Here is a 12,233-nt window from a genome sequence, read left to right as displayed (position 1 = left end):
TGATTTGCATCTGAAAGCTGAGTCACCTTTATGAATCTGGTCTGCTGCTGGGGCAAGGGAAGATTAATCAACTGCTAAACTATAACACATTAATCCAGAAACTCAACACTTACTCCCATCATGAAAATGATTCAGTCCTTAGAATAGGTCCAAAAGACCTTTATGCAACTGCTGGAGGGGCTGGGCAAGCGACTGATAGTTTTCCTCCTCATTGTTTTCATTTCCCAAGAGCTCAGCCAAGAGAACGCTCCTCCCTCCTGACCAAAGTCCTCTGCCGGGAGGAGGCAAAAACCCCACTTCCCTATTAGGAAAGTTAGTGACTAGGATTCTGACTTGACCACCAACCTGGGGTGGGGTACTGACCATTTTATAGTAAGTACCTACTGACTTTATCAAAGCACTTCAGCACCCTCTTCCCTTCACTTTTAGGCTTGTCTTGTCAACACCACCACACCCCATCCCCCCCCCCCCCCCCCCCCCCCGTAGGTAAACACCCCGTCAGTACCCAGCTGATTGACAGATTCCAGCCTTTACAAGCATAATGTTCAGTGGTAGGAAGCTTATTCTTAGAAAACATCAGCTAAGCAGCTACTACTGAACTCTGAGCACTCTGAGGAACTAACATGCTAGACATAAAAGCAGTAATGCCCAGTGAATCTTCCAGCTTCATCAAAATCCAGAACATCTCTCAAAACCAGTGGTTCTCAACCTGTGGGACATGGCTCCTTTGGTGTCGAATGATCCTTTCACAGGGGTCGCATATCAGATATCCCGCATATCAGATTATTTACATCATGATTCATAACAGCAGCAACATTATAATTATGAAGTAGCAATGACAATAATTTCATGGTTGGGGGTCACCACAACACGAGGAACTGTAATAAGAGGTCACAGCAGCCGGGCGGTGGTGGCGCACGCTTTTAATCCCAGCACTCGGGAGGCAGAGCCAGGCGGATCTCTGTGAGTTCGAGGCCAGCCTGGGCTACCAAGTGAGGCCCAGGAAAGGCGCAAAGCTACACAGAGAAACCCTGTCTCGAAAAACTAAAAAAAAAAAAAAAAAAAAAAAAGAGGTCACAGCATTAGGAAGGTTGAGAACTACTACAGTAAACCAAGGGAAAAAAAGACTTATCAAATCCAACACAAGGTATGCCCTCTACAGGCTCTTTTGTAAGGTTGTATCTAATGCTTTTTGCTTGCTTTTGAAATAAGGACTTACTTACATAACCCAGATTGGCCTTGAACTCATGATCTCCCAACCACAGGCTCCCATGTGCTGTCATTACAGTCATGTGCCACCATGCCTGACTTACACAATTTTCACAGGCTTGTTTACTTCATTTTCTAGCTCACTGAAGACTAGACTGCTACGGGGGGACCCAGCAACTGCTATGAAAGTGACAGCAGCAGTACACTTGGTGTCCTTCAGAGGTGGTTAGAAACCCCATGCTTACCCCAATTACATTCTCAAGTCCATTCTAAAAAGTGACATAGTATTTGTATCTTCTCATCGACTTTAAATCATATCTAGGTTACTTATAATACTTAATGCAATATAGATGCTTGTTTTGCTATATTGTTTTAAAATTTGTATTTTTTATTGTTATATTGCTATTTTCTATTCTTTGGGTTTTTTTTCTAAAATATTTTTAATCTGTAGTTAGTGGAACCCATCTATACACAGAGCAAAATGTAATGCTCAACATCATGGTAGTCGTGAAAAACTCAAAAATTATCTCCTCACTATATATCTATATACATAGCCAATCTGACCAGTACAACACTGTAGAAACCCCAAACAAGCACTTAATAGGCACTCTGACCATAGTGACTCAGGAACATTTACTACAAAGTAGTCCCAAGTATTTCTTGAATCCTCAAAAATATCACCATAAGAGAACAGTATCTTCTAATGTCAACCTGCAATCTTTAGGAAAAATGAATGCACAATGTACTGTTGATAAAATGAGGCAAGCTGGGGTCACAGCTTAGCAGAATACTTGCCCAGCAAGTTGGAGGCCCAATACTTATATACACCTAAAAAAAATTTTTTTAAAGATTTGTCATGTGTACAGTGTTCTGCCTGCATGTGTCCCTGTAGGTCAGAAGAGGGCACCAGATCTCATTACAGATGGTTGTGAGCCACCATGTGGTTGCTGGGAACTGAACTCAGGACCTCTGCCTATGTCATACTAGGCATAATAGAATGAAGTGCTACATATATTATTTCCAAATCTATTCCTTGTGCCACAAAAGGTATACCAGCAGAATGAGGTACTTATGGGTATTTGTAACTACAGGAATCTTGAGCCAAGACCCACCACGTAAGCACCTGACCGACAAATGCACACTTTGGGTTTGAGCCAAATGATCCAGTCATAAGATCACCTCCTGTTATTTGATTTAGACTCACAAAATTTCAGTACCAGAAAGACTATGGTAAAGGACTAAGCAGTTTGCAATGAAGGCAGAAGTTTTCAAACTCCCCTATAGGTAAGGAACTTGTACTTGAGGAGTATTGGGAGGATTCCTAGGCTGTTTGTTGTAAGTCAGAGATTTCTTTGACTCCATATATTTCATTTAATAATTCATGGAAACCTTACATTGCTTCATAATATATCAATAAAGTCTCTGTGAAATGTGTGCAAAATTAACACTTCAGGAGATGGCTATTAGCTCAGCTTGGAAAATAGGACCATGAATACAGTTTCAACACAGTTACCAAATCAGTTAATTTGAAAGTTCAAGAAATCATGAGGAGATTCTTAGACTAAGAGATAAGGTTTAAGCACTTTCTTCCATCTCCTTAATTGGCTATAAAAATGGAAAGAAACCACAATAGAAAAATGTTCAAAGCCATCTTCTTAGTCATCTGAGAGACTTTCAGTCTCCACACAATGTGCTTTGCTGGTAATGGAAGTGAACAAGGAAACCGGGACCCAAGTGAAAAACGTACTCTCAACTGGTATCTAAATTTTAAGCATTAGTGATAAAAAGAAGGAAGCAAAGGGTAAAACTTACTTTAAAATCTGCTAGCTGCTGGTTGATGACATCCACTTCAGTCCCCACAACCCACTGAAGAGCTTCTCCCTCCTCTGCAGCTGAGGTGGCATCAGTGAGTGCTTTCAATTTCCTATAGAAGTCCTCTACTCGGCCCAGTGTGAGCTCTAGCTGTTCCTGGCGAGCTTTCCCTCTCTCTGTCAGTTTACCACACTGTTTGTTAAGGGCTTCTAGCTCCCTCTTGAGACCTAGTAAGTCCAAAGTCCCCTCTTCCTCCACCATCTTCCGACACTCTGCTTCAGAGTCCTCTATGTCAGATCTGAGGGCTTGGATTTTGTTAAGGAATAGCCGAACATCCTCAATTTGTGACTGGAGGCTATCCGTGTCTCTACCAATGGCTCCCATGCCATCTAGCTCATCATCCAGGTCAGCCAATTGAGAAAAACATTTCTCGGACTCGACAGTGAAACTGCCCAATCCCCTCTAGCTTGCTTTCCATGGTCAGGCAACCACTGTTCACCCGTTGCTTCACTTCTAAGAACTCCTGCTGGGCAACCTCAGCTTGATGCACAAGTGGGGAGGCATCAGATCCATCTGGAGCATCTTCTACAAGTCCCTGAGTGAAGTTCCTCAGGTAGTCGACCTGAGGCTCCAGGGCCTGCAGCACTTCTTGCTGAGCTCTTAGCTTCTCCAGATTCTTGTTGCTACAGGCTTGAGAGCCCAGAGCATCGAAGATTTCAAGCTGGTGTTTGGCTCCTTCAACCTTCTTTTCAATATTCTTAAAGCTTTCCTGGAACTCCTTGAGCCTCTGAGTCATTTCTTCTAGAGAGCCCGTTTTGGCCTGTAGCTCCTCTGTAATGGCATCCATGTTCTGGTTGAGTCCAGCCTTCTCATCCCGGATCTCATCTTCATCTATTTCTGAAGAATTGATCAGAATGTCAGCTGCACCATTCAGTATTTCCAGCAGGGAGCGGCGCTTCTCTGCCTCACTCAGCATAGCCTTTGACCTCAAGAGGCTGGACTACCAGCTGCACTGGATCCAAAGTAACCCGCAATTCAGACATCTTGGTCTTGCAATCTTCTATCCAGGGCACAAGGTCTTGCACATGCCACTGGTATTTCTGAGCTTTCTGCATACAGTCCTTGAGCCTAGACTGTCGGTCTGCAGTTTTCTTATTGAGATCTTCCCAGTGGCTTTTGAGTTCAACCAACTGGTTTTGTAAAGTCTTTTTCTCTTCCCCAGGAGGCACAGAGAGCAGCAGAGACTCCCCCTCGGCCACAATCACCTCATAGGAACCACTGTGTTGATTGAGGTGCTTCTGAAACTCTTCATTCTCTTGTAGCTGAGACTGAAGCCGCTCCAATTTTGCAGAAATTGGGCAGATTTTTGCTTGCTGGCTTTGTTTTTCATCCAACCAGGTTCTCAGCTCATCAAACATTTGCTGGAATTGCTGGGTGCTGGCGAGAGCTGCCTGGAGTCTGTTCATGCGATCAGCTGATATAAGAAAATGAAATTAAAATCAATCAAGCCTGAACAAGGGATGTAAAATGTTTGCTAACAGGGTATGGTCTAATTTTAAGAATAGAAATCAAATATTGAGAATCTACCACAAAAGATAAGTACAAAGCCAGGTTCCCATACGAATACTCAACCCTATTACCAACATGTACATGACCTGACACGTCGAAGTCAATAAAAACAGTCATAACATTTTCAAAAGACGAACAAGTTAATGACAAAATTTTTCTTAGAAAGTCCAAAATAGGGTAAAGAGATGGCTCAGCAGTTAGGAGTACTGGACTGCTCTATAGAGGACTGACCCATGCCTGGTTCTGAGCACCAACAGGGCAGCTCACATCTTGTAACTTTAGTTCCAGGGGATTCAATACCCACTACTTGGTCTCTATAGATACTACATGTAAGCAAATCATAAAATTTTTTAAAAATCTTAAAAAAAATTGCAGAATACATTATAACTTTGCATAATGGGGTTGGGGATATGCATGTCCATCGACAACATACAGAAAACAAGTGCTTGAGTTAGTGTGTCTAGAACTCCACCCATTAGTACAGGCCTGGACATGAGTGCCTGCAGGCTGGCTGATGTGGTGTTAGAGCTTCTCTCTCCAGGACCACGTTACGCTGTGTGAAGCTCCATATATGCCAGTGTCACTGTATAATAACCGCAGCAATTGTCATGGTTACTAGAAGTAAGGATAGGTGAACATGATGCTAACCCTGAAAAGCTACTTAAGGATCATTCTAGACTCTTGGTCTGCTCACTTCAGCTCACCTGCAAGGTCTTCTAAGCCTTGGAGTGGCAGGGTGACTGTCTCCAAACGCTTCTTCAGTTCATCCTTGAGGTACTGCTCACCAATGAGCAGGGAGAGTTCATCGCACAGTGCCCGAGCCTCCTTAATCTCGTTGTCTAATTGTCCCAGGTCAGATCGAATCTCACTGGTCTCCTCGAGTTGCTGCTTTACAGCATCAGGCTGGGTGCTGATGGCTGACTGGCCACTCAGTCGCTGTCCAACTGCTTTCACCTTCTCTGATAAGTCCTGGAGCAGTTCTTGGTACTGGGTGCTTTTAACAATAGCTTGATCAATTTGGCTGGAACGGGAGTTAAGCTTGTCAGTGAGCTCAACCCACTTCTGATTGATGCTTTGGAGTTCCTTCTGCACTTGGCTGGTGGATGGAGAGACATCTCCAGGACCTGTTAGGATGCCCTGAGCGGCCTCATTCAGCTGCTCATGCTGTTGCCTTCGTGCTTCAAATTCCTTCAGCATAAACTGAAACAGAAATGACATGGAGATGCTTAGACAGAGAAAACAGGTCTAAAAGCAGTGTCAAAACAAAAACTGAATTTGGATTGTGCCAGCCCATTTTGAAAATAATCCAGAAAACTCCAGGGACCAGACTACTAAGATACTGTAGCATTATCTTTAAGAAGTGCTTAATATGCCAGGCTGTAGTGTCGCACGCCTTTAATCCCAGCACTTGGGAGGCAGAGGCAGGGAGATCTCTGTGAGTTCGACACCAGCCTGGTCTACATAGCAAGTTCCAGGACAGCCAAGACTATACAGAGTTGAAAAACAAACCCAAAACAAAACCCGAGGAAAGAGAACCCTGTCTGGAGGTCATAATGAAATCCATTTGCCGGGAGTAGCATTCAAACCCAGATTCCATGACACCTATTTCTTTGCTCTAAGCATTAATCTAGATTGCTCACCTGGACCTGCTGTTTCTGTGCATTCAACATGTTGGGGTCAATAGACAGGGGTCCCAGAACTCCCATCATCAGTTCCTTCTCCATCAGCCAAGGGCGGAGCTGGGATTCTGCAGTCTGGAAGCAGGCCAGATGGCTTGCAGATTCCTCTAGCTGCTTTTGGCGAGCCACAGTAACCTCCGTGGCCTTTTCCCATCGGGAATCTGTTGAGAGGAAATGAGAGAATGCAGTTGGCCTGGTCCCTAAGCTGTATTCCTTATATACTACAGGAAATGACATAAGAGCCATTATTTAACTTTTTAAAAATTAAAAATAACCTTAAAATATTTAAGAACTAAAGTAATACAAATAGTTATGTATCTTCACTGGGCTGGTAGTAACAAGAAACTACACTGATAAACTGAATGGAAGCCCCCCCCCCCCCCCCCCCCCCCCCCCGTTCCCCACATACTGTAAGATGGATTACATATATTATTTATTATACATATAACTATATATAATATATATTATAAACATTTTTTTTATGAAAAGAAATTTTGTTACAAATATCCACCTATATTATGTATAGTTAAATATTATGAACACATAATTTACTTATCTCTTTACTAGATTATTTCCCATTTCTTTTTTAAGTTAATTTTAATTATGTATGTCAGTGTGTGGGTATATGCACATGAGTGCAGTGCTCCTCAGAGGCCAGAGGTGACGGAGCTTGAGTTACAGAAGGCTGTGAGCTGCCCAGTATGGGTGTTGTAAACTGAACTCTGGTCCACTAAAAGAGCACTATGAGCCTGTAACCACTGAGGCAGCTCTCCAAGCCCAGGCTCTTTTATTTTTATTTCTTTATTTTTTGATACACGGTCTCGCCATGTAGCCCTGACTGGACTGGACCTTGCTATGCAGACCAGGCTGGCTCAGATTTACAGAGAACCAAGTGCTGGATTAAAGAGAGTGTCACCACTTTCCACTTTCATTTTTACTCTCAATATTCTCTTAACCCTTCTGATCAGAGTAGACTGTTAGCTTGACTGTCCTAGAAAACCAGATTTCTGTTGACTTCATTTCTAAAATTTTCCCTAATCAGGTCATTTTCTGGTCCTAGACAGACAGGCTTTTGCTTGCTTTCAAAAGTTAATTGAAACTAATTCCAGTACACCTTTATAGGGTGTACTGAGATTTTCAATATACTTTAGAGACAAGATATTTTAAGTATAAAACATCCCTGTGATGACTTACTGAGCTCCTCTTGCATTTTCTTCCAGTTTTCTGCTTCTTGTGAGTTGGGATATGTCCCCAGTAATCCAGCCAGAGCTTCCTTTACTTTTTGGATTTTAGGGGAATTCTGTTCCAATTCAGCCAGGAAAGCCTAGGAGAAAGCATATCATACTTGTCAGGAGATTCTGGGGTAGAAACATAGCTTTGTGTGTGGTAGAAAAGATTGGAAGACTGACTGGATGGGAAGTCTCAATTGTTCTGACCCTCTGTACGGCTTGTTCCATGGATTTAGCTTCAGTGTTTGCTCTAAAATGAAGATGGTGGGATCTGAGTTCATTAAAGTACATCATTGAAACTCAACTACATAGGGATCATCACCTCTTATTAACTGGAAGTGCCAAGATAAGATGACGGCACTATTTTGGTAGTTGGAGAGGTGGCATGTCACTCTCAATTGGAATATTTAAAAATTTGGAGAAAATTTCTCATAAGAAAATTATTACGTTCTTATATTTTCTGACAATTTCTTTAGTCCACATTTCAATTTTAAAAACACTAAAATTATCATGTATGAGTATTTGTTTGCTGTTTTTATGTGCAACACATGTGTGCCTGGTGCCAGAGGAAGACAGAAGAGGGAGCTGGATCCCATGGAACCAGAGTTACAGATGGTTGTGAGACACTATGTGTGTTCTGGGAACTGAACCTGGGTCCTCTGCAAGAAAAAGTAGGAGCCTTTTCCTGTACACTGATGCAGCTCACTAGTAAACACAGTACCTTGTTAGATTCTGCTTGGGCTTTTACTGTTTCTGTCTTGGTTGGAGACAAGGAGGCATCCATGGCTTTCAGAACTTCCTCTTTGGATTCTAACCACTGTAATACAGAGCTTGCTTCTTTCTGAACCTCCTCCATTCTGCCAAGGACAGCTTGAAGGCTTTCCTGGCGTTCTCGAAGCACTTCTCCCAGTTTCTCATACTTTGAATTTACATCAGACATGTCACACTGGATCTCTGTAAGATCTAGTATCAGAGAAACAACAATGAGATCGGTAATCCTGCTCCCCTTCATTTCTCATTCCTAAATGAATTGTCAGGATTAAGCATCTCTCCTAATTCTTCTAGTCAACTAATGATTGCCTTCCTCCAAATCACATCAAAGTTCCTGTTTAAATACACAAAGTATAAGAACCCCTATTAATCTGCTTTCTGGCTTTGGCATTTTATACAAAGATATATGCCATAAAATGCTGAATAAACATAGGAAGGACAGAAGTGAGGAAGTAAAGTACGATGTTACTTGAGCATACTGCTGGGATTAATTTGGAACATTCTTTTGTTCCCTCTTCTTCAAACTGCTGAGAGATAGTTTGAGACTATTTCAGTAGGAGATTGAGGGAAAGATTACTGGTAGACTAGCTTTTTGCTTGTTTTGAGATAGTCTGATGTAACCAAGGCTAGCCAAAGCCTGAACTCCTAATTGCCTTGCCTCTACCTCCCAAGTGATGAGCTTATAGATACCACTACATCTGGCTTTAGAATACTTCTTTATAACTCATAGGTCCACATACACTTTCCTGAAGGTCTTTCCTTCCTGATCTAACCTGGTGGCCCAGTATGACTCCAGAACTTTTAGTCCCAGGATGCCAACCTGTTTAGCCTACAGCCATCTAACAGGGAGGCGCCACAGTTGCTCCTCTCCAAATGTCCACCCTCATGCCCCTCCTGGCAGCTGTTAATTCACACAGATTGGAACACATACATAGCAAACATGAACACTGTAACACACCCAACAAGGAGGCACTGTTGAAATGAGGTTCTCACCTTTGCAGGTGTGGTATCCGTTTACACTGCCTACAGAGCTTCCTACAGAGGGTAGTATGGAACCTAAGCAGAAGGACAGGGAGACAAACAGGGCAAGACCAACGTGTTAGGAATACATATAGGCACAGCATTTCTCTTCTCTGGCTTGCGCTTTAAGCTTGGGTATCAGAGAGCTAACACAGCACAAGACAACAGCGCATGGAGAGAGACAGGTCACTTTAGCTGCCAGGCACTGAAGTGTCACTTGTGATGTTCAGTTCTGCTGCAGTAATGATTTGTAACCCTTTCTATAAAAATAACAATTCATCTTAAATCTTCACCTTGGATTCCTTGGAACCTTTCCTGATTTTGTGAAGCAAGTACTGTTAAAACAAGTAAGTTTTTAGAATGGTAACGGTCACATTTTGGAATGAGGATTTATAATAAAGTTAAAACATTACCTTTAATATCAGTCTGTATTGTAAAAAAAAAAAAAAAAAAAAAGTGAACATGAAGTGCAATTAAAAACATAAAAAGAGAGGCCGGGCGGTGGTGGCGCACGCCTTTAATCCCAGCACTCGGGAGGCAGAGCCAGGCGGATCTCTGTGAGTTCGAGGCCAGCCTGGGCTACCAAGTGAGTTCCAGGAAAGGCGCAAAGCTACACAGAGAAACCCTGTCTCGAAAAACCAAAAAAAAAAAAAAAAAAACATAAAAAGAGCCAGGCGGTGGTGGCGCACGTCTTTAATCCCAGCACTTGGGAGGCAGAGGCAGGTGGATCTCTGTGAGTTCGAGGCCAGCCTGGTCTCCAAAGCGAGTTCCGGGAAAGACGCAAAGCTACACAGAGAAACCCTGTCTTGAAAAACCAAAAAAAAAAAAAAAAAAAAAACCATAAAAAGTTCCAGGCGGTGGTGGCGCACGCCTTTAATCCCAGCACTTGGGAGGCAGAGGCAGGTGGATCTCTGTGAATTTGAGGCCAGCCTGGTCTACAGAGCAAAATCCACGACAGGTACCAAAACTACACAGAAAAACCCTGTCTTGAAACAAACAAACAAACAAACAAACAAAAAAACACAAAAAAACAAACAAAACCCATAAAAAGTAGGGTTACTAAGAAGCCCTTTTTACATTGTTTCCATATGAAGTTGCCTATGTAACTTTTCTTCATGGCATCTTTTGGCTCTGCTTCTTCCACCAGAAAACAGACTAGAGCACTGAAAAATACGGTCTATAAGCATTCTAAAAATTCTCTTTTGGGCATCTGGTCCTGTTTCTAATTGTCACAGTTTCACCTATATTCTTCTTAAGTTTCTTCCTTTTATTTTGGAGGAGTTTCTAAGTTAAGTACAAATCAGGTTACAAACTTACTAAGATTATAGAGAAGTCAGGGAAATATTCACGACATAATGCTAAGTTGAAAGGACAGACTCAGACTGGGTCATAACTCAGCGGTAAAGCACTTGCTCGGCACATACCAAGTCTTAGGTTTTATCTCCAGCATTTAAAAAAAGAAAAAGGAAAAACAAAAAGGGGCAGGGAGAAACTCCTCTATGTGCTGTTTACATGGTGCTAAGTCTTCCCTAAATTAAATTAAAAAGCAGTTGTTAGAGTGGCAGGTTTATGTTTCTTAAATATTAATATTCATATATTTTCAATTAAAAATGAAACAAACAAAACCATTTTCCATTGCAATAATGTGATCACAGAAAACAAACGACTAGTCATGAGGAGAGAGAGAGTACTGGTCAAGACTATCACTAATTCATATGTGAGTCTTAATCTATGGGCAACCTCAGTTTCTTCTGCTACCTACAATCAATACATGCTGCTTTTGTGGAGAATGGACAGCTCTTGCTACTTTAGTGACAGGTGTGTGTGTATATTTTAAACATTTTTTCAGTGTCATTGAATGTAAAGGTCATAGCTCTTTGCTAGGATTTTATAATATTGAAACCTGTATATGAACACTGCTGCATAGTACTATACAAAGGAAAACAGCAATAGCACACGTATAATATAGCATATAACATGACAAAACCAGGTATATATAAAAAAGGTCAAGCAAATTCTCATCAGGATAGAATTGTATAACCACAGAATTCTAAACATTCAGGGTCATGAAGATGCCAATTTTGAGGTAGCTTTTGTCTTCAATGTTAGTCTTCTGTGTTTGAGAAAAGAACTGGATTCCTTATTAGATATTTTAAGTGGCTTACCTTGGAAACAATGATCCCTCGTCCCTCACATCATTTGCAGTATAATTTAACAGTATTCTAACATCAAAAAGTGACCTGTTAAAAGCATCTGTCATCATTTGCAACTACTTGATTGTATGAATCACATTTTATGGGTAGGGTACCAAACACAATTTATAGACAGATCACGTGATGAAGCAGCCATCCACTAATCCTGCTTTAAATACTTGTATCTATTAAGACATATTCAATAGTCTCATTACCATTTAGCACTTAATACACATGAAGCCTTGGGTTCAATCCTCACCATCCCTTCAGAACACCCCCTCTAAAACAAACAAACAAACAAACAAACAACCCACATCAAACAAACAATCCTAACAAAGGTGCTTTAAAAAGCATGAAAAACAATCGACTTAGATCAGAGCCATCAAATCATAGCCCAGTGGACAATTATGGCCTTTTGTCTGTTTCTAAAAATAAAGGCATATAACCATGTGGTCTGGAAGCCTTTTTACTACCTGAATATTTATAGAAACAAGTCACAGACTTCTGATCTAGTCACATGCTGATAATTCACCAACAAAGAGGTTTATACATTAGAGTACTGCTTCCTTTTGTTGTTGCTACTGTTTTTGAGAAAAGCTTATATAGCTCAGCCTGATCTCCTAGGTTACTGAGGGTAACCCTGAACTATGAATTCACTTCCTGCCACCTGCTAAGTGCTGGGATTACAGGCATGTACCACTCTGACTGACTTTGGAGTAAAGCTTCTTAAAACTGTGGATCTGGGTAACTCT

General features: G+C 41.6%; 1 protein-coding gene across 1 annotated transcript in view; it reads right to left on the bottom strand.

The window, feature by feature from the left end:
- The window catches only part of Macf1 (microtubule actin crosslinking factor 1), a 346,505-nt gene that overhangs the window by 82,253 nt on the left and 252,019 nt on the right, over positions 1 to 12,233 (bottom strand). The window contains 8 exon segments of the mRNA XM_052718421.1: positions 3,022 to 3,444; positions 3,446 to 4,021; positions 4,023 to 4,495; positions 5,295 to 5,790; positions 6,231 to 6,430; positions 7,464 to 7,593; positions 8,220 to 8,461; positions 9,263 to 9,325. Coding sequence (XP_052574381.1) covers positions 3,022 to 3,444; positions 3,446 to 4,021; positions 4,023 to 4,495; positions 5,295 to 5,790; positions 6,231 to 6,430; positions 7,464 to 7,593; positions 8,220 to 8,461; positions 9,263 to 9,325 — 2,603 coding nt within the window.

The sequence above is a fragment of the Peromyscus californicus genome, unplaced genomic scaffold, assembly GCF_007827085.1.
Source record: "Peromyscus californicus insignis strain IS unplaced genomic scaffold, ASM782708v3 Scaffold_5__1_contigs__length_169319896, whole genome shotgun sequence".
Lineage (NCBI taxonomy): Eukaryota > Metazoa > Chordata > Mammalia > Rodentia > Cricetidae > Peromyscus > Peromyscus californicus.
This window is presented reverse-complemented; position numbering and strand designations above follow the sequence as displayed.